Source organism: Sebastes fasciatus, chromosome 15 (assembly GCF_043250625.1).
Source record: "Sebastes fasciatus isolate fSebFas1 chromosome 15, fSebFas1.pri, whole genome shotgun sequence".
NCBI lineage: Eukaryota > Metazoa > Chordata > Actinopteri > Perciformes > Sebastidae > Sebastes > Sebastes fasciatus.
Window position 1 is genome coordinate 19,595,546 of NC_133809.1, and position 18,158 is coordinate 19,613,703.

Consider the following 18,158-nt stretch of genomic DNA (forward strand, 5'->3'; position numbering starts at 1 on the left):
GAATACTCCCACCACCGCCAACTGCATGCAGAAACAATTGGACTTACTCGACCCTAATTGAGTCACTGGCAGTGCGGTTGATTGTTCTGGTATTTATGCTGCGATAAGTCTGCCAGCGCTTGTGTTAGTGTGCTGTGTCCGAGGTTCTCTTTCTCGCTGTAGATGGGCCTCGACTCGGGCGGATTGACCTGCCAGTCTCACAGATGAGATGTCATTAAACGATGACCTGTGACGTGTGAGAAGACAATAGGAAACCAGTAGTGAGGCATGATGGCATCATTCCTTTCTTTTGAATAAGTTTATTCGTTAGCAAGCCGTTTACTGCGTCTCTTGTTTTATTAATAGACTCAGGGAAGGAAAGCAGAGACAGATGTGATGGTAACAGCAACAGAGCGCTTAAATCCTGAACATCCTCTTGACTTCAGACACCTCTTGTTCCCTATTTCTGCCTCTGTTTGTTTTTTCCATGTTACTCAGCAACTTCTGTAACACAACATCGCCTCCCGTGTCCTCGTCCGTTTGCTGGAAATGGTCCTTTATTACAGAAACAAGCTTGTCTTAAACTTTAGTTATTTTTATCACCTAGCTCATAAACAGTGCTTTTTAAAGTCGAGATTGCGGCGACTCCTGCCAAGTTTTTGTGGGACGGCGAAATGGAAAATGAAAACCAGCGGGCAAGTTGAATAAACATCTAATCCACAAATAGAACACACGATTTGTTTAGCTCGAGGAAAGTGACCTCGATGTTTCTGGCCTGCCCTGCTGTGAGACGCTGTCATTGTGTGGCTCAGTCTTAATGCACAGATTTAAGTTTAAAACAGCATCAAATGAATCACAAATGAAAATCTTCACTTCTCTTTTCCAGCAACAACACACTGTGGGGTTCTCTGGAGGAGCCCAACATTGTCAACGCTAACGAGTTTGAGGATCTTTTCTCCAAGGCCACGCTGCAGCCCAAGAAGAAGCCGCTGTCGGACACCTTTGAGAAGAAAGCCAAAGCTAAGAAGGTACATTCTGTTGCTCCACTCACTCCTCCTCAGTTTGGATTATATCTTCTCAGTAGGGGTGGGGGAATAAATCGATACAGCATAGTATCGCGATATTTTGCGTGGAAATGTCGTAGCGATACACGGACGTCAAGTATCGGTCTTTTATTATATAAACTATTAACCTCTTAACAGTCCGGCCGCTATTCTGTCTTTCAGAGATTTAAGCGGGCTCAGTCTTAAGGCTAGAGTGAGGGTATTGGTATCATATGACACTAGTAAACCTAAGGAATCAATTGGTACCAACCATGTAATGTTAGCTTGTCGGAAAGAACGCTAAATAATACTCCAAAGTTATGAAAAATTTGGCGAGGAAAGATCTCTGACCTCAAGATGTGTGAATGAAAGCTCTGAGATGAACAGAGTGAAAACTGTATCTCATTAGATTAAACAGATGTTGACAAACTGAATCATTTGCAGTTGAAAAAATGTAATAAATCACAATATATCTTATCGCAAAACTCAGCATATCTCAAAATGTTTAAAATCTCAATAAGATTGTATCTTGACGATATCATATCGTGGGGCCTCTGGTGATGCCCACCCCTGCTTCTCAGTGTCTTGGTTTTTCCTTGACATTGGTTGGTTGGAAAGCGCAACCTTTTTTTTTGCATTTGATGGTTATCTTGTGCACTTTGTCTCTCGCTGCGGCCACCTGAGGGCGTCGTTAGAAGGCTTTTATATTAAGCTTTGTTTTAAAAAAGACATTTTGTATGCTGTCATGTTCAATCATAAATCAAAAAAAAGAAATAACAAGAGGTTGAACCGGGAAGAAATGGATTGCAACTCCAAACTGTTGCCTGCAGTTGCCAGGTCTTGCACTGGGCCAACGCCGGCTATCAGTTTATGAGTTCACTCCCTTGTTTTTCTTTCTGTGCAAGCCAAGCTCACTGTGCAAGATTGTAACGTCGGTAGGACTTCAGAAGTATGTTGTTGAAGCTTCAAAGTTTAGTTTTTATAGATGAAATCATTCGAGAAAAGTCAGCGAAGGGGTGCCAGATTGATCTACCGCCCCTCCCTAACTGCCTAAGACACACTTGTTGGGTGTCTTGTCAAATGCTGCAACGCTGCACCTCTGCTGCAGCCAGCGCCGTGTCAGCACCTTGGCCGCCTCGTGGTCCTCACTGTGGCGTCCAAGCGGTTAAAAATCGGCCACTGCCCCAGACTGTCCCCTCTAAATCCATACGCATCCCCTATTCTGATCAATTTGTGAAGGCTCCACTCCGCTCCAGAGGGCCACAATGTGTGTGTGGTTGTGTGTATGTGTGTGTGTGTGTTCTTCTGTCCTTGGTCTCCATCCTTAGGTCTCTCCGTTCAGTCTGGTCACTCTAAACTGTCCAACACTTGATCCAACTCAGACAGCCACATCCAGACATAAATCTTGCCAAGTGTCTCCTGTCTGGGGGCTTACATCAAAAAAAACTCCATCTCCAACATAGTATTTGGCTTTTCTTTTTTATTTGAGAGAATGACTCATATAGTTTAGATATTGTACACTGGCTGTGGTTGATATCTATGTTTAGACTTTTTGTGATTAGACAGGAGTCTCATATTTAATATAAAGGTCTGTGTTTAGAAGCCAGCGAGAGCATTCAGAGTCCAACTCCACGATTAAAGAGGGGAAGTGAACACGTGAAAGGCATGGTTGTTTTCAGCTCGCTCGCAAGTCCAACTCGCTGGAAAGGTCGTCAAAATAAAAGAAACTTGTTTACTTAATCATTTTTTATCCAAGTTGAAAGTTTATACTCTGGAGTTAAAGGGAAAGAAATCATCTGAATCATCAGCGGATGGTGGCTTCCAAGAAGCTCAGCTGGTCAACGGATGGGAAGGAAAAGAAGGGAAGCGTAGAACAAAGATTTTTTCGGAGGAAGGGACAAGAGCAGTAGGGTTAGAGACTTGTTGCTACGGAGTGGAGGAGGAATGGATCATAAAGGTGGACTGAATGAGGGGTAAAAAGCCAATAAGGACTAGTAGCTAATTGCTACTTGTTGTTAATTTTAGGGGAAACAATTATATTGATTAATCTAGAGGTTATTTTCTCAATTAATCAATTAATTATTTGTTCTATAGGATGTCAGCAAATAGTAAGAAAACAGCCAATCCCAAGTTCCCAGAGCCCATGGTGACAACTTGAAATGTATAGCTTTGTCGGACCAACAGTCTAAAACCCAAAGTTATTTTATTTACTATCATAGAAGACGAAGAAATAAACAGAATATTAAAAAAAAGACAATTCAGAAAATCAACTTCTTGATTAATTAACAGCTCAAGTTAATTTCTAGTGTTAATTGTCATTTGAGATATTGAATATTTAATATAGAGCTGCAACAATTAACTGATTAGTTTTCAACTATTGAATTAATCACCATCTATTTTGATAATCGGTTTGAGTAATTTTTAAGGGGAAAAAAAGTTTAAATTCTCTGATTCAAGCTTCTTAAATGACAATAGTTTCTGGTTTCTTTACTCCTCTATGACAGTAAACTGAATATCTTTGACTGTGGACAAAACAAGACTGGGCAAGCCAAAGTGGGGCCCATAAGGTTTGGTTTTTAGCACGCCAGATGTTTCTAGCAAAGATTTAAAAAAAGAATAATAATCATTTAAAAATATATAATATAAATCACTGTTTATGCTGTTTTATTTTTTTGTAAGGTAAAAATGCTCTTTAAATCATTTATTTTTCATAATCTGAGCACGGCGGAGCTGAGTGACACTTGGCACTTAAGGGAACTTGATATCCTAGTACCATGTTGAATCTTAACAATCCCTTGGTCCTCCAAGGGAAAACGTTTGGGCACCCCTGCTTTAGAGAGTCTTTACTCTGCACAATCTGACCAGACAGTGGTCTCTGTCCAATACCAGTGGACACTGATGCAGACTACCTGCCTGTCTCTGTCTCTGTCAGCACAGGATTCATTTATTATCTTGCCGTTAGATCTATGTATGTATCTGAGTGTGTTTCAGTTACCTTGTTTGTTTGTTCCTGCGTGTGTTTGTGTATGCACCAACATACGTTTCTGTGTGCGTGCGTCCCTTTGCTTGAACGCACGTGTGTGTGTGTGTGTGTGTGTGTGTGTGTGATGACGGCACGTCCTCCTCGCGAGTCATTATGCACTTGCTCAGAAAGTGTTGCCAGATCATGCTAACACCACGGCCCGGGGCCGTGTGCGCCGGCGAGAGGAGAGGAGATGAGTGGGAGAGAAAGGAATGTGTGTGTACATTATGCATATGAGCCACTTCCCCGCTTTTCCAACAACTCCACAAGGCAGAAGTTGAAACTAGTGAGGATGCAGCCGATGCCTACATGAGCAAGTTAATCTCTATCATGTGTGCCATAGAAAAATCAAAGCTCTTGTTTACTCTGGAGCCCTTTTCTCTCTCTCTCTGCGCTGATTAGCATATCAAAGCAGAGGAGATGACATGGAAGAGAGCTCTCCCACCCGAGCAGACCAGACCGGACCGGGCTGGACCCGGGGTGTAATTGCAGGCATGTGGCTCCGCTCGACTGGCGAGAGGAGGCAATGAAGACAGGGCACCTATAGGAGTGTGGGGGGGCGAGGATGGGCATGTCGGTGCATTCGTGATTGAGATGGATGAAGATGTGGAAATCAATCGAGCCAAATGTGCTGTTTGTGAGCAAATATGCAACACAAAAACAGCAATTTCCTCTCTCCACATAAATCAAACTTGTATCAAGTTTACACATAGCGGATCTCCTTAAACTAACAGCAGCTTTAACCAATTTCTGGGAATAACTTATGAGCAATCATATTGCGTTTATTAAAGACATATTTGGAGCTCTGGCTGTGACGTGGGAGAGTGGGTGTAAGATTAACACCACTGGGTGAGACTGAGGTTGCGGAGTGTGTCGTAGGTGGTTATTGATGGGAAGCCTTGATCCAGTTGTTATTGTAACATCTGCCTGGGTGACTCCAGACAGATAGTCAGACAGACAGTCTTCTCGGAGCAGGCTGGCCGCTCAGCCGTGGTTGTGTAAACTATCCGAACCGGCATCACCCTGCCCACCTCCTCGCCTAACATCAGCCACCTGCTTCGGCTCAAACCGCCGACTCTCACAGTGTCTCCCTCCATCATTGTGTTTATTTTCTTAGACCGCTTGCTTTTTCTTCTTTCTCCTCTTTCCTTTGACCCGACTGTGCTACTCCACAGCAGCTTCAAATGAGAGTTGTCCGTTTGTCCACAGGAGGGTGCCGTTAGCTATTGGTGTCTACCTGCCTCAGCATCAGCATCACGCGCTTTAACCCAAGCTGTTTGCGTGTCTGAAACCAAGCATCCAGCATCAGTTGTCTTTTCTCATTAACGTAACTGTTTAGGCTAATTGGCGAGTTCTGCAGCCAAGGTGCTGCTTTTAGTGTGGCCCGTCCAAAGTGGTTAATTAGAGGTGTTGGGAAAGCCTGGTGCTCAGCCGTCTCAAGTCCCCAGAGTGGGAGATCCCCAGTGATCCAGGTAATAGAGCTGGAAGCAGCATGGCACCCACTAACGCACTGTAATGCAATACCCACTTCTAAGGCTTCTGCTCTCCAGCTCCCACTGGACAGCCCAGTAGCCGACAACGCCATAATACCTAATGAAGAAGCCTGACACATTAAGTTTTAGAGCGGGGCTTTACCTTGCCAAAACTCTCTCTGGCTTTACGGCTAATTCAGCCATAAGTAATTGTGACCATGTGTAGGCACAAATAAAAATCCTGTGAATTTATAGTTTGTTATAAAAGCTTGCTCTTCTAGACTGTCCTTTTATGGTGCCACTTTTTGCCTTTGTACTTTCACTGCGACTTGATATTTTCTGATTATATCTCACACATGTTCTTCGGTAAACTGGAGGAGGAGCTTTTTTCTGTTCAGACTCTGCACCCTTCATTGATGTAACTTTGACAAAGTGCGTCCCGGCAACGTGTGTGCTTGCTCCGCATTTCACAGTCATTTGCGTCACGATAATGGGTTATGACAATGTGTGTTGATTAGTCTGGTCGTTTGGGTCAATCCAGATGATTCCCAGGCGGCTGCTTAGACAAAGTGGGAGCTTCAGGCGCTGTGTCTTGGCTCATCATCTATTGTCTGCTTCCAAGCCGGGGGAAGTGACTAAGTAGTTTTCACACGCAGAAATGAACTTTTTAATTCACCATCTGTTCCTCAGTTTGTTTTATGTCTGTGTTTGAATAATAGAATAGATGATTAACGTAGGTGTGAAGAAATCTGAGCAATAGCTTGGAGTCAAGATGTGAAGATTTTAAAGTAATTAACAGAATTTGAAACCAACGTCATACAATATATATACATACATACGTTATATATATATAAACCTGCAGGAGGCAGAATAATTTTGGCATCATTGGACAAAAATTCCATAATAACCTTTCAGCATATTGTAATTCAAGTGTTCTGAGAGAAAACTAGACTTCTGCACCTCCTCATGGCTCTGTTTTCAGGCCTTAAAACATCTAGCCCGTGACGGAAGACTTCGGCCAATCACAGGTCATTCCAGAGAAAGAGAGCGTTCCTATTGGCTGTTCATTCAAAGGCAGCTGTCAATCACTCACAACCTCTGATCAAACAGTCAAATTAGGCAGCACTGATCAAACATGAATCAATATTCTGTTACTCTAATGCCTATTTCTCTCCTTAAATGTTTTCAGAAACATCTTGTAGTGTATTATTTAGCTGTAAAATGAGAAAGTTTACTCCGGCTGGTGGGCGGTGCTTGGTATTTCCTCAACTGATCTCAACATGGCTGCCGGGTCACAAACTATCATTTTACAGCTAAACAGTACACTACAAGATGTTTCTGAAAACATTTGAGGAGAGAAATAGGCATTAACGGAACATAATATTGATTAATATTTGATCAGCGCTGCCTAGTTTATTTATTTATTTAAAAAGGATCCCCATTAGCTGATACCAATGGCACCAGCTAGTCTTCCTGAGTTTGATCGTTTGATCAGAGTTCGTGAGTGATTGACAGCTGCTCAGAAATGGCAAGGCTCCAATCCGGCTCTGATTTGGTTGTTTTCCTCCGGTTTGTGAAATCTTGCAGATGCCAGTAGGAGCACCGGAGGACACAGATGCACATGATTTTTTTTCAGATTACCTGTCTTATGCTCTTCTGTCAGGATATAGTGACAGTTTTATAAAAATAACTTTTTTAATCATATTTGCTCTAATTCTACCCACTGCTGCTTTAATGTACATACATTATGTTGTTCTCTTCTAAATAATGAGTCATATAATTAATTTATGATATGGCAATCAGTTTAAGCCTTATTAACTGAAATGCAGACCGTGGGTTTTACACTGAGTCCCACTAATATTCTTGCAGTTTAATAATATGAATTTGTTTTCTGTTTTTCCAGATTATCAAGCTGCTGGACGCGAAGCGTTCACAAGCAGTCGGCATCCTCCTATCAAGCCTGCATCTGGAGATGAAGGACATCCAGCAAGGTGAAAAATATTTTCTGATGCATGCACACGCTATGATATCATTTTAATCTCTTTCACCAAAGGAGCTCCTATTTATATTCAACATCAATAAACTGGATTTACAGTCCCGTTTAACCGTAAATTGAGGACGATTCCTGATGAAATGCAGATGGAGTTATTTTTAGAGATGAGATAGCGAGCCCTGCAGCAGAGGATAATTTCCAACCTCTTGACAGCTACTAATTTGTAACTAGAAACACTTTTTATTTGATTAATTTGCGTTTCAAGTGGATGATTTTTCCAGTTACCATGGTGGGAAGGAAAATGCCTCGATTTGTCAGAATGTGAGATGGCAACACTGGGATAAAAGCAGTCTTTAAGTTTTTCCGTCAGGCTGCCTGAAATCCCGCACTGGTTAAAATCAAATTGCCATCTAATTCATTTGAGTAGCCGCGTGGATTGATTGCATGCTTGGTTGTTCTGTGGAAAATGCAGATGTGTGTGTGTGGGTGTGTGTGTGTGTTAAAGTGTCTGTATGTGTGTGTAAACACATAATATGTGTGTTGGGGACAGCGTAGAACCGGTCCTGTCCTGGGACTGTGGCGGAGAGTGCCTGCCGCCTGCTAGTCTGAGCATGCGGCCAGCAGATCTGTTTATTGTAGCCAGTGACGGTTTCCACAAGCCTAATGGGACTGACACCCCACTAATGATCTAAGCATGTACAAAACCACCTTCCACAGTTAGCAGACACTGCGCTACCACATAAAACTACCTCAAACAGCACCAGGACGCCCATTTTGTTTGGATTTTTTTCCCTTTTCTCTCTGTTCTAGTGTCAGTTTGTAGAGGCGGTTTGGTAAAACACCCAGCGTGAGGCTGCTTTCTTGTGCCTTTTAATGGGGGTTGTATGTGAAATGGACAATTTGAATCTGACAATGAAGGACAGCACCTTAATAAGCAGTCCTAAGGGCTCCAGTCCCTGGACTCGCCTGCTTGCCTCCCCTTTGTTGCCAAATTAAAAGGACATGGGACATGTAATGTAATTAGAGCTACTAAGGAGGGAAGGTAGGACTCTGGTCGAGGGAGAGGGGGTCAACTGCACCCACCGGAGTGACTGGGGGACCTCAAGGGCCACCATGGTTCAAGGGCAAAGGGAGGCTCTCTCCCACACACCACCACACGCACACATACACATGTTCACACACCACACATGCCCTTCCACACCAAAGCCGATGAGTGAAAAGTGGAAGGAGAGGGTGTGAGGCGGTCGGGAGGCAGGCTTTGATCTGTCGGTGTGGAGAGATATCCGGCTCCCCTCGGATCAGAGTGCTCCTGTGCACACTGGAGCAGGCCCCCCTTTGGTGTGTGATTGACGGCTGCATGGCTGAGGGACTGAATAATCCACTCTAATAAGATGTAGGAAATGGACCTCCAGCGTTCTCTCTGATCCAGACATTGGGACCACATTGACAGCTTCTCTGCAACGGGAACAGCTAGGAACCAGAATGCAAAGTATTACCTTGTTAGCTGGAAGCAGTGAGTGTTTGAAACAGAGGCCTGTGTTGTTAAAATAGCTTTATTTACCTGTGTCAGTGCGATACAGGAAACATGGTACTGATACCAAAAAATTAACATTTTTATACTGCTACAAACAGGAATTTCTACCTGAAACTTTTTTTTTCCAAGACTCAAATGCCTTAGTCTTAGTGTTTAAAGCACCATAGGTAACATGAATTTTGGCACTATAGAATTTACAAAATCATGATTTTAATCCTAATTTAAATGAAGACAAGATAATTATTAAAGCAAGGCTATAGCTACTAACAACATGAAATAACACATTTTCCCCTTTACAAATTAAACGTTTAAGCAATAAAATACATCCTTCCTCAGTTCAACACACTCAGGGGTTTTACTGCTAGATGGTCTTACTTGGTCTGGTATGACCAGTAGTTTATAGTGGCTAATATTTTGCTGTGTAACTGACATTGTGCTACTGCTACAGAACATTTTTACCAATTACTGTCAATAATCGTTACTTCTAGTCACATTGTGCTAATGTTACAATACATTTGACCATCTAACGCCATCACATATTTGCCACTTGTACCCACGGCTGTTGGCCAAAACGTTACCCAGTTTTGCTTTAATTTGATGTTAAGAAGCTAATTAAATTTTGATTTACTTTTGTTAGATTTTGTGTAACTGACATTGAACTACTGTTACAATACATTTTTACCATTTACTGTCACTGAAAAAGCATCACTTGTGTCCACAGTGGCTGTTATTCAGCAAAAGTTACCCAGTTTACATTTTTCTAATGTTTAACGTTATATGTTAAGAAGCTAATTTAATGTTAGCAAACTTAAGCCAGGTTTGCAATGACATTACTAAAGTCAGTTTGTGACTTTTCTCTACTTGTGCTACTGTTACACTACATTATACTATTTTGCAGTCATGTTGTAATTGACATTTGTGGCCATATAGTGGCTGTTAACCAAAAGTTAGATAGTTTCCCTTTAAGTATTTCTATCCAATCTTTAGTTTTGGATGTGTTTCGATACCTGTAGCTGAAATCACAATATGATCTCTAATCAGAAAGTTCTTCTTGGTGACATTTAGAGATGTTTTGTCACATTGAGATTGACTGATCTAAGAGCAGTAGGTGGTGTGTAGCCCTCCTCAGCTGACACCAACCAGACAACTGTCAGCTAATCCGGCAGCGCTGGAGCCATCCCTCCCGTCGTGTCCTCCTCCTCCACTCCTCCCCTCCTCCCTCACTGAGCCATAAACCTGTGACACCTCTCAGACAAAGAACAGGAGTCACTTTCTCCTCTTGTGCCGTCCTCTGCTTTCTACCTTCCCTGCACACTTTTTTACTGTTTGAGTCAAGCTGGACAAACATGCAGCCTGCAGACGAAGCCGGTCAAGAAACCTCAGCCTTTATTCACTCTTTTCTCTCTTTACCTCCTCCTGCATCCTCCGTTTCTCGCTTGGCTCACCTTCTCCTGCCTCACTCTAAAAAGGTTAAGCAGACTCCCTGTTTTGAGCCAGTTTGGCCCAGCGTCCGTGGTCTCAGACCCAGTCTAACCCACACAGCTAATAGTCTAAATGAGGTGATAATTGATTGATGTGTTGTGGTTGTCGGTGCAGGTGTGGTGTAGATGTGAGTAGACACAATTGGCACTTTTCTTTTGTTTCTTTCTCATAAATATGTAGTATGTCTTATAGTTGTATAGCCACACCTATAATGTTCTATTAACCAAAGTTAAACAAAATTACGGGGCTATCATGAGTTTACATCCCTAGTCGGAAAAAAACGGTTTGTTCTTCGAGCACTGGCAGCACTTAAAAGGCAGCATGCTTTGGCCAAGATCTTATCCATTTATAAGACTGACTGCTTATAATGAAAGATCTTTTACTGTTCCAGCTGTTCTTACCGTGGACAACTCTGTGGTGGATTTGGAGACCATTGAGGCTTTATATGAAAATGTAAGTATGAAGGAGCGGCCTGTCTGAGGTAATAAAAAAAGGAGAAACATAAGACTGTAAAGTCATCTGACAGAACCTTATTATTTTTATTGCTACAAATTGGTTTTACTATAGTAGGTGTCCTATTGTCAGTGCATATATTTTGTATTATTGTGCAGCATCTTGCACTGTAACAGCTGCAGTCCCCGTTCAGATTTCTACTGCATGTCATGTCTTTTTCTGAACATATTGAACTGTGTTTATATACATTTTGATTTTGGACTTTGTGTTGTGTTTCTTCATAGAGGGCCACCAGTGATGAGATGACCAAGATAATGAAACATTATGAGACTTCAAAAGAAGACGAAGTCAAACTGCTGGACAAACCTGAACAGTAAGATCACTGATAATGCACCCACAAAGAAAATTATTAGTTCTGTCAATCGATTGAAATATTAAATTGCAAATTAATCGCAAATTTTGTATCTGTTCAAAATTTAGATTTGTCAAGTATTAAATACTTTTCTCAACAGGGGAGTGGGCAAATATGCTTGCTTTATACACGTTCTTATCGTGTTAACTTTGACGGCCCTTAAAAATTATACATTCATATATAGTGATAAAGCTGCTGTATTTGTTAGATAAATTGAGGTGAGATTAGGTATTGAGTTTAGTGCTATCAGTATTTATTTGCCTAATATTTCACCCAGTATTTTAGTTAAATTTAATTAATTTACATGGGTTGACACATCAATCAACAATTTATGAAAATAAACATGAAATGATTCCAGTATTCATTATTTATTTGAAGTTATCGGTCATTTTGGCCAACATTTTGGTGTATAAGTTGTCCATTCCCTCTTTATTAAGTCTTTATTTTTTATAAAGTCTTCTCCAACTTTGTGTGTGTGTGCCAACATATATGCATTAATGGACATTGGTTCAGTAGTTCCTGTCAGGGTTAAGTAGTCCGGGCCTGTTAACGAGGCCTGGACCCAGCGGTGCCGCTCAGCCTGGCCTTCCTATTTCCATGTTTGACCAGAGCTGTCACTACGGCTGCACGAGTCATCCCTACTCAGCATCTACCTCCATCAGCGAGGCCTAATCACACAGAATGTTACCGCTCCGCTCCCCTCTGACACGCCACTGTTTACACAAGTCGTCCCGTATCAGGCCAGAGCAACCTTTGATCAACCTCCGTGCGCCGCTCGTTGCTCTCTCCCTCCACCCCGACCCCGCGGACCTTTCAAACCCAGCCGAGCAGCGCCGCTCATGACTATTTAGCTGCCTGCGAGCAGCAACGTTGACTCAGCCGGGCCTGCGCGGGGAATCGCAGCCTGCCAAGCACCCGAAATAGTTCTTCCTGTTAGACGTTTTGTTTAATTCTGTCATAACACATCACACCCCGTTCTCCTCCACCACCACCACCACCTCCTCCTCCTCCTCCTCTTTTGTTTTCCAGGTTTCTCTATGAGCTCTCCCAGATTCCCGACTTCACGGGCCGAGCCCACTGCATCATCTTCCAGTCGGTGTTCCTCGATACCATCTCCTCCATCCGTCGCAAGGTGGAGATCATCTCGACTGTCAGCAAAGTAAGAACATCACGTCAGTAAACTTGAGAAAAGTGTCTTTAAGCTGCGTGAAGCTTTACTAACCCAAAGGCCATGTGTGTGTCAGGAGCTGTTAGAGTGTGATAGCTTGCGGGATGTAATGGGTCTGGTTCTGGCCTTTGGGAACTACATGAACGGAGGGAACAGGACAAGAGGTCAGGCTGATGGCTTCGGACTGGAGATCCTCCCCAAACTAAAGGACGTCAAAAGCAGGGTAACACTGACAATTTTACTCTGAAAATCTGCCATGATTCCCTCAATAAATGTTAGCTAAGTAGGCCTATACAATGAAATCACAGTGATGTATGAATATGTAATGTAAAGTATGATTCTTCCTCAGGACAATCGTAGCAACCTGGTGGATTACGTGGTTTTGTACTACCTGCGTAATTTCGACGAGGTAAGGCGCTGTCAATTGTATTCACACAATTTTACACTCTTGAAACATCGACGTCACTCATATACTTTTATGTTTCTGTTCCAGCATGCCGGCACAGACAAGAGTGTGTTCCCTATGCCGGAGCCTCAGGATTTCATGAAGGCTGGTCAGGTTAAGTTTGAAGACCTCATCAAGGACTTCAGGAAGCTGAAGAGAGAGCTGACAGGTAGGACACGCCCTGTTGTAGTAGAAGTTAGGGCTGTCAAAGTTAACTGACACACTGACAGCTGTTGTTGCCTTTTGGGCTTCAGTTTGTCATGTTATGATTTGAGCATATTTTTTAGGCTAAATGCAGTACCTGTGAGGGTTTCTGGAGAATATTTGTCATTGTTTTGTCTTGTTAATATATTTCCAATAATAAATATATACATATATTTGCCTAAAGTAGAATATTTGTCCACTCCCATGTTGATAAAAGTATTAAATACTATACAAATCTCCCTTTAAGGTACATTTTGAACAGATTAAAAATGTGTAATTAATTTGCAATTAATCACAATTAACTATGGAAAATTACGCGATTAATCGCAATTAAATATTTTAATGGATTGACAGCTCTAGTATAAGTATATTCATTTTCACTGTGGGTATTGAGGCTTAATCCGCACACCGCATTGTATTTCAGTGCTTATAGGTCACATTTGTTTCATTGTAAATCAGACAGTGTAATTGTATACAGTACCATCTTTCACCAGAGCAGTTTGAATGTAAATGTACATCCCATGCACTCTTCCCGCCCTGTGCAGAGAGGTTTGTGGGTGTGTTTAGGGCGGCCTCGGATGGCCTGAGGCGGCTTTTCCCAGCTTCCAGACGTTGTATCTCTTAACAGCCGTGTCATCATAACACCAAAACTCTCCTGTTTCAGCACCAGTGACGGGAGTAAAATCCCCCAAAAAGCAGATTCCAGCTCATTGACAAAACATCAGAGTGACAATTGATGGATAAAAACACAATGTTGGTGTTTTGTGCTCAAAGTGTCGTGGGCGCCGAGCCACTCAGCAACCCAGCCAGTCAGTCTTGGCCAGGGCCATGCGGAGGTTAAAGGCGACGCCCCCCAGTGCCCCTGGTGTCTGTGGTTATTTAAATCAACCAATAATACGGCATATGAAAGCAATTAGATATGCTCCGCAGCTCTCCCCGACGTTTTTTAGATCGCTGTTAAAGCCCTCTCCTCTCTGACCCGGGGGAGAAATACAAAGAGTCTACTAAAGCGCCCAGACCCACCTCAAGCTGTCACTCATTTATTAGGAAAAATGGAAGACCTGAAGACAATAAATGCAACACAAGGGCCCTCGTATTTGATCTCTGCTGCAGCGCAGTCTGGCACGGCAGTCCTCGGGGGTATTGGCATCATAGGGCGAGCGTTGGATTCTGGATGTTTGGCGAGCTCCACCTCTGACTCCCACCATTTTTATCCTCTCCAGCCGCCAGGAATAAATATTTATGCCTGGCTATTATAAACCAGCCTAAAGAAAGCAAGTGGTCTTAATTATAACGCTAACACAGATCACTTCCATCCACATTGACACTGAGAGGCTAACACTGGATCACACTTCGCTCTGCTTGACTGAGACGACTGCCCCTCACCTGATCCTGAGGTGGCGACTGCAGTGGTCGGCGGTGTCTCGCCCTCCAGGCTTGGGGTCAAAGGTCAGGAGACTCGGCGCTAGCTTAACCTCCTCCTTCAGACAGCATCCACGGGTGCTTTTTCTCATACGAATCTTAACATACTGTATTTTAACTGGCACAGGAGTGTGTTTGCAGACGTAGTGACGCTTTCCTGCGCGTGTGTGCAGCGTGTATCCATCAGTGATGGTCTCTCCGTCCGCTTGGCTGCCCTCTGCTTCACTGGCTTGTGCAGAAACATGATCCTCATTTTGATGGGGCTTCCTGTTTGGGGAGAGGGTGATGACCTCTCTGTGTGCTCCTCTCAGGGGGGAGAGGGATGAGTGGGAGGCCACGAGGACCCAAACCTACTGTAGGACTCTCGGCTCCCATAAAGACGAATATCTTCTTTTCTTTTTCTGTTTCAAATCATGTATAGTAGTGCAATTAGCTGCAGACATTTATCTTTCAAATCTTGTACAACTGCAGCTCTTCTTCGAGGAGTTGCTAATCAAACTTGAAGTTGGATTCTCAGACCAGCGAGCACCTTCATAAAGATCCCTTTAACTACCGCGTAATTGGACTGGACAGAGAGTCAGGGACGCTACCGAATGAAATAGGATCAAATAAAAAGAAACAGTCAGAGCTCATTTGCTGCTCAGGGGAGTTTAGTGTTTCACAGAAGGCCTGGCCCGGGTTAGGCATCCATCACCGTGGCAAATCAGACAGTGTCCTGATTTTAAATGGCCTTTAATGTCAGGTTCAGGCAGGGCCTTTAGCCTGAGCTCTGTTTTACGACGGACGGAGGCTCCGCTCGGAACGGCATGTGTGAAGTCGGCGTGCTTGAGGTACGGTCACTGCTCCTCGTCTGACCAAATAACACAAAAGTAGTGGTAAATTTTGGGATATTTGTCAATGATTTTCTATATATAGGTAGATAGATAGATATAGATATAGAGTTCCTTTTACCAAACAATACTCTTCACATATTAGTGAGCTAGTATGACGATTATAGATAAATATTACACCGACTAATCGCAGCATTCTCTCATGAGGCAGCACCAGAGTGATTTTGATGAAGTCCTGCCTCATGTTTCTACCTGTCAGCACAGTATTCTCCAGCTAAAATTTACAAGACGGGTTACAGTTTGATGGATACGGGTTGATTTATGAGGAGTGGAAAGGGGAGAGAGTGTCTTACGTTTCCCTACAGAGGCAGTCTCCTGGCTGGCCTCACCGAGGGGGAATAGCATCCCGTAGAAAGGGGAGCTGGAAGTCTTACAGTCTGCTGGGATTGAAGATAATTGGGGATCAGTGAGAGAATTTCCCTCTCCAGGTATAAATACTAGAATATGTCAGGGCTGGAGAACTGTACTGGTTTAACCTCTGATAAATACAGTTTCCAAAGTACCTCCAAAAATGTTTCTTTTTTACAACAGGACTTAGCCATCTGATTCAACATGCATATTTGTAAAACTGAAAATAACAATTGGAACAGTTGGAACTGTATTTCAGCGATAGAGTACAGAAGCAAAGGGACGAAACTCATGTGTTTTTTGACAACAGCCGCTGCCGCCATTTTGGACTGAAAATGCTTATTGTATTTATAATATTTTATTGTTCAACAGAGGCCATTTCGGTAGAATATGACAATAGAAGAGAAACTATTTTGTTTCACTTTTGTACGGCACTTTTTAGGCGGACGTGTTACTGGCGTCCGGTATTTGCTTTCAGTCCAAAATGACGGAAGCGTAGCTTTACTGCTGGGCGCTGATGTTACATTGACTTTCACTTCTTGGCAATACACGTTCTTTGGTTCAGCTGGCAACTGATCTTTTTGAATAACGGGGGGAAAGTTCCTGTGGTCGGAAATGTGCCATCCATTTTCGACCACAGCAACTTTCCCCCGGAACTAGGAAACTTTTGAGGAACTTATTGCGTTTCGACGGCAGGTTCGAGTGTTTATATTAAGTTCCGGGGACATTTTACCACCTTAAAAGGCCTTGGGTGGAGGGGTAGTACTTTCTTAAAGTACAGGAACTTTCAGGGTGTGGTTTGCAGGGATGACCGTCGCTGATTGGTCAAACATCAGACTAATTTGCCTAATCGTTGCAGGTCTTTAGGCCACTATGGAAACGCAGACAACAATGGGCTGAAGGAACCTTTTAGATCCTTGAAAGGTAATCGCGGGGCTAAAATTACCAGGCACATCTTGGCGGCTAACTTACAAAACAAAAAGGAATCGCCCGTGTGTTGTTAAGTGTTTATCTGTCTGCTAGTGCAGTGTTTACTTTTAATAATGATCCAGAGCTACATAGACAGAAGGTGGCGGGGCGTTTTTTCCCAGACAGAAACATCCATCACACAGCTTCTTCGCTCATCTTGCGGTGCCCCGCAGGCTCCCCATCCACCATTTAAGCATTTTCTCTATTCCACATTCACACAGTTGTGCATTGTCTTGGTGTGCTGGGATTTCCTGGTAGCTGCAGTGGGGGCTCTCTTGCTCACTGCGGTAAAATCCTAAGTACATATTGACATCAAAGTCTTTTTTGCAAACCACACAGGGTAAATCCTGGAGCAGAAGTCTGGCTTTCTTGTTTGTTTTTCTTCCCGTTTACTCCACCACCGCCGCCCCCAGTTACCCACAGCTGTTGTTGTATTACCTCATATTACACAATAGCTGGTCGACTCGGATTAGATGGATTGAGGCGATGATTCCTCTGGAGAAATAGATGCATGTTTGTATGTGTTGCAGTCCCACAGTGTGGCAAACACTACCTGTGGCTCTGGTTAGATGTGTTTGCACATGGAAGCTCAAATCTAGATCAGGAGACGTTCTAGTTTCCTCTGCTTTAGCTGGTTTAACACAGTCCATATAAAACACTTGTCAATGTCAATCAGGACGCTGGTTTTACAAATTACTACTTCTAGCCACACAAAAATTCCCAGACCTCTGCTCAGTGATGTCTTGATGGAGAATACATTAGCACCCCATTTTTCAAAGATGCTGAGTTCACTGCCTGTGATCTCATCTGTTTTCCCCGGCTTGTAGTAACAGTGGAAGGGCTTTAAAGATCGGTGCTGTGGCTCCCATCATGATCCTGTCTGTCTGTCTGCGGTGGGAAACCAGTCCTCTGTGGCTACATGACTGGACAGAGAGCCAAACGGGACAAACTGTCCCAGCAGCCAACAGGCGACACTCTGGTGTAGTCATTGTAAACTGGAAAATCAGCTTCTTCACTGGTCACAAATAGAGAAGGGAAGCTATTTTAACTGATAACAATAGGAGTTATACAGTATTATTTTATATTATATATAGTATTTTGACATCAATTTTTAATCAGACGTTACATTAACTAAGACAATCTATGATTTGCTTATGACATTTTGTATATATTAATATTATTTATTGTACATGTATGTAATTATTGTCTGACTAGGTTGATTGGTCATTTTGGTATCTATTTCTGAATGGAGAGTCACATCAAAATATGAATTCTAGATATGCATGATTCAGGTTTGATTAGCCAAAATATGAATGCTGTTT

The 18,158-nt window shown here is 42.9% G+C and overlaps 1 protein-coding gene across 6 annotated transcripts in view; it reads left to right on the plus strand.

Moving 5' to 3' along the window:
- The window catches only part of LOC141783830 (formin), a 57,436-nt gene that overhangs the window by 21,824 nt on the left and 17,454 nt on the right, over window positions 1-18,158 (plus strand). For 4 of the 6 annotated variants that reach the window (XM_074661374.1, XM_074661379.1, XM_074661375.1 and 1 more), the window contains 7 exons: window positions 866-1,007; window positions 7,420-7,507; window positions 10,917-10,978; window positions 11,263-11,351; window positions 12,420-12,549; window positions 12,635-12,781; window positions 12,908-13,172. In XM_074661374.1, coding sequence (XP_074517475.1) covers window positions 866-1,007; window positions 7,420-7,507; window positions 10,917-10,978; window positions 11,263-11,351; window positions 12,420-12,549; window positions 12,635-12,781; window positions 12,908-13,172 — 923 coding nt within the window. The remainder of the gene's footprint in view (window positions 1-865; window positions 1,008-7,419; window positions 7,508-10,916; window positions 10,979-11,262; window positions 11,352-12,419; window positions 12,550-12,634; window positions 12,782-12,907; window positions 13,173-18,158) is intronic. The other 2 variants (XM_074661378.1, XM_074661376.1) reach the window with 1 other exon arrangement.